At 37.8% G+C, this 3,239-nt stretch overlaps 1 protein-coding gene across 1 annotated transcript; it reads right to left on the bottom strand.

The window, feature by feature from the left end:
• Nucleotides 1–232: 232 nt before the first annotated feature.
• Nucleotides 233–1,806, bottom strand: LOC113754740. The gene is made up of 3 exons (XM_027299015.1): nucleotides 1,750–1,806; nucleotides 565–1,044; nucleotides 233–481 (listed from the first exon to the last, which is right to left on the bottom strand). The coding sequence occupies exons 1-3, from the start codon at nucleotides 1,804–1,806 to the stop codon at nucleotides 410–412; spliced, it is 609 nt and encodes a 202-aa protein (XP_027154816.1). The 3' UTR covers nucleotides 233–409.
• Between the last annotated feature and the right edge of the window lie 1,433 nt (nucleotides 1,807–3,239).

Genomic DNA, 3,239 nt, shown 5'->3' with positions numbered 1-3,239 from the left:
GTGTTGTTACACGCATGCAGCTTTCTGATAATTTCAAGTACCTTTGAGGCTCAAATAACTCATATTCACCTAGTTTATTATTCTAAGGAACTGATAAAACTTTCAGAGACCAGTCGGTTCAACATTGCAAATTTAATATTGTGAATATCCAATATTTATGGTTGCAGAAAATCACTTATCTTCTGATATTGGGAGAAAACCTGAGTAACTAGTGCATCCTATACAAGTAAAATTTAGGAGCCAAATGAGGAATGCTCTTTGCTTCAACAAAATGGAACTAAAATCATAGAAAACAGTAACAGTAACCGGAGCACATTTGAGTGCTAAAATATTCCGGGACTTCCAGCGAGTCAGGTGTTTGCCGTTAAACACGCGGTTCCGCCAGCTGATTTCCGTCTACCAACAGCCTCTACCAGTGGTTCAGCAGGGGTCGAGCGAAGGTCAGGCAGCCACGGAACGCTGCCGGGTCTGCTCCAACGAACTGCAAACACAAAATGTCATTTTAAGTCTAAGTCACAAATTCTCAGTTTTTGGCAGAAAAGCACCAAATGGTCGGAGACCTACCATTATAGCTTCCGCCAAGATATACAGGCCAGCAGCACAGCTGGCCTGTACAGGGTGCTGACCAAGAACCATCAACTCCAAAGCAGCAGCTCCAGAATACGTGGATATAGATTGAAGCGCCATAACGAAATCTTCGGCGGCAGAGAAAAAGCCGAGAATGCCCATTCCACACAGGATAGAACATGAGAGAAAGGCGACGTACCATTCATCCTTACTATTGACTACAATGCGCCCGTAGGCAAAAAGAGCAATATACCCAGCCTGACGCGCTAAACGTCTCCGACGAAGCCAACCAATGGCACGATCAACCCGATTGCTCCAAATAAAATGTAAAACTAAAAACGTCACAAGTGGGTAAGTGAAAACCAGAAAAAGCAGCGCAAACTGTGGAATGGCGCCAAGAATCAGAAGAGATAACCAAAGGCTAGCTGATGAGACGAATATGAATGCAATAACATATCTAATATATTCCTGAAACGCCTACAAAGACATAGAAAAAAAGTATATATAAAGTTCTTGGAGGTTAATTAGAAGAAGAATAAAAAAAGAAAGCAAGTTACTATTGATCTGTAAAATCTGCAGCTGAAGGCGCGAGAGAGAGAGAGAGAGACAGAGTATGTTAGGCCTTAGTAACCACAATTCATGGACCTTCAAGTACATTTCGGCCAAACCACTTAAACAATTCCACCAAGGATTTAACTCTTGCAAAAATTACTCAAATGGCCAAGAGCTTCATCAATCATTAGCTCTTGATGACAAACAATCATTCCTTACAACAATCAACCAGAAATTTAACTCAAAAACATAAAAGGAAGTCACGGCTAGCTTGCTCATAAATAACTCTAGAAATTCAGATTTTAGTTAGCTAGATACACATCTAAACTCAGATTACCACAATAGCCTTTCACTAGGCTCAATGTCATTCACACACAAGACAATTTTAATTCAAAAACAACATCTGATTCAGGTTTGTGCAAAACCTCACAGCTAAAGAGATGCTTTAACTAGACATATAATTTACAGAGCTGCCTGTATTTTACCATTTAAATCGCAGAACCATGGAGCCAATCCTTATGCCTGGAGGCTACTGGCATCAGAAATTCAATTGCATATCAAGCCATGAATGTGTCAAATCTAGCCGTGCCACTAGACTTAAAAGCTTGTCAGATGTACAAACTACCATACCTCTAGCACTATTGCACTTGGAGATGATAATGCAATGAATTCATCAGTGAAGCTCATTAGATGAATAATGCAACACTTTGTCAGTCTGATAAGATGAATAGCTGCGTAATCTAAGCAAATGTGTTTTGCAGCAAATATGGCAAGTGCTATCATAAATCTTGAGTTTAGCTATTTGTTTGCCTTTGTCAGCTGAATCATTCTCCACCAATGATCGACTTTTACTCCAGCAATAAAAAATTTAGTTGTATCATCATCTGGTACATAATTTATGACAGGCGATAGGCTTTATGATCCTGAACTCTAGAACAATTATATGTGTGCAAATTACCACAATAGCCTTTCACTAGGCTCAATGTCATTCACACACAAGACAATTTTAGCATGTAAGCTTCACTTGGAAATTCAGAAATGGAAGAATAAAAAAGAAAGCAAGTTACCATTGATCTGTAAAATCTGCAGCTGACGGCGAGAGACAGAGAGCGAGAGAGAGTCAGAGTATGTTAGCCCTTAGTAATGTGACAATGGAAGAATTGAGATGAATAGGCGTGGGAAAGGTTTGAACGTGGAAGAGAAATAAATGGGAGGGAAAGGGGGAGAGAGAGAGAGAGAGAGAAACAGAGAATTAATTTCTTGTCCCCAAATCTATTTGTACATTGCCTGGATTTATCAATGGTTAGACAGAATCTTTCCGTGCAGTTAACTACCATTTCAGCAATTCAGTTACAACGAATTTTGGCGCCAGTTTTGGTTGATGAGGCCCCAGTTTTGGTTTCAGGAATACTGGGTGAATACTGCCCCATTAAATTTGGCAGCCGATTTCTGTTGATTGATATCTTATCTTATCTTAAATCTTAAACTACATAAAGCGCCGAAGGTCGAGCTACAGTTGATTGTCTTGGTTTCAATGCAATTGTGTGGCTGATTTTGGGCTTTTGTGTCTTTTGCCAGGTTCCATGCAGCTGCTTTGGCTGCTGTTGTGCTTTTCCTCATTTTTCCTTTTGTTAACTTATTCCGATTGTGCCCTTGTCCTGGTTTCTTTGTAATTTTGCAGTCAATTTTGTCCTTTTGTTTCTTGTATCTTAGACGGCTGCACATGCTATCTTCAGTCACTTTCTTCATCTGCGTTTTTTTGTTTATAATTTTCCGTACCCTTTTAGATTTATTAGCTCTCTCCAAAATTTGTATATTGACCAAAATATTGATTTTCTAAAATTTTCTAAAAAATATACAAATCAATGAAAATTCTGTGTGTATCTAATATATATAAATCAATGAAAGTTCTATGTGTATCTAATCAATATAAATCAATTGTACTACTTTGTATTAACATGCAAATCAATGAAAATCCTATGTTTTTATCTTTATAATTTTTCGTACCCTTTTATATTTATTAGCTCTCTCCAAAATGTGTATATTGACCAAAATATTGATTTTCTAAAATTTTCTAAAAAATATACAAATCAATGAAAATTCTGTGTGTATCTAATATA

Source organism: Coffea eugenioides, unplaced genomic scaffold (assembly GCF_003713205.1).
Source record: "Coffea eugenioides isolate CCC68of unplaced genomic scaffold, Ceug_1.0 ScVebR1_1002;HRSCAF=1781, whole genome shotgun sequence".
Lineage (NCBI taxonomy): Eukaryota > Viridiplantae > Streptophyta > Magnoliopsida > Gentianales > Rubiaceae > Coffea > Coffea eugenioides.
The sequence above is the reverse complement of the archived record's forward strand: the minus strand, read 5'-3'. Positions and strand labels throughout refer to the sequence as shown.

Excerpts from the sequence above, each read along its gene's own strand:
- LOC113754740 (XM_027299015.1), bottom strand. The coding sequence starts at position 1,806 with ATGAGCTTCACTGATGAATTCATTGCATTATCATCTCCAAGTGCAATA. Across the intron at positions 1,045-1,749 it reads CAAGTGCAATAGTGCTAGAG|GCGTTTCAGGAATATATTAG; the intron begins GTATGGTAGTTT and ends ATGTCTTTGTAG. Across the intron at positions 482-564 it reads TCTTGGCGGAAGCTATAATG|TTCGTTGGAGCAGACCCGGC; the intron begins GTAGGTCTCCGA and ends TTGTGTTTGCAG.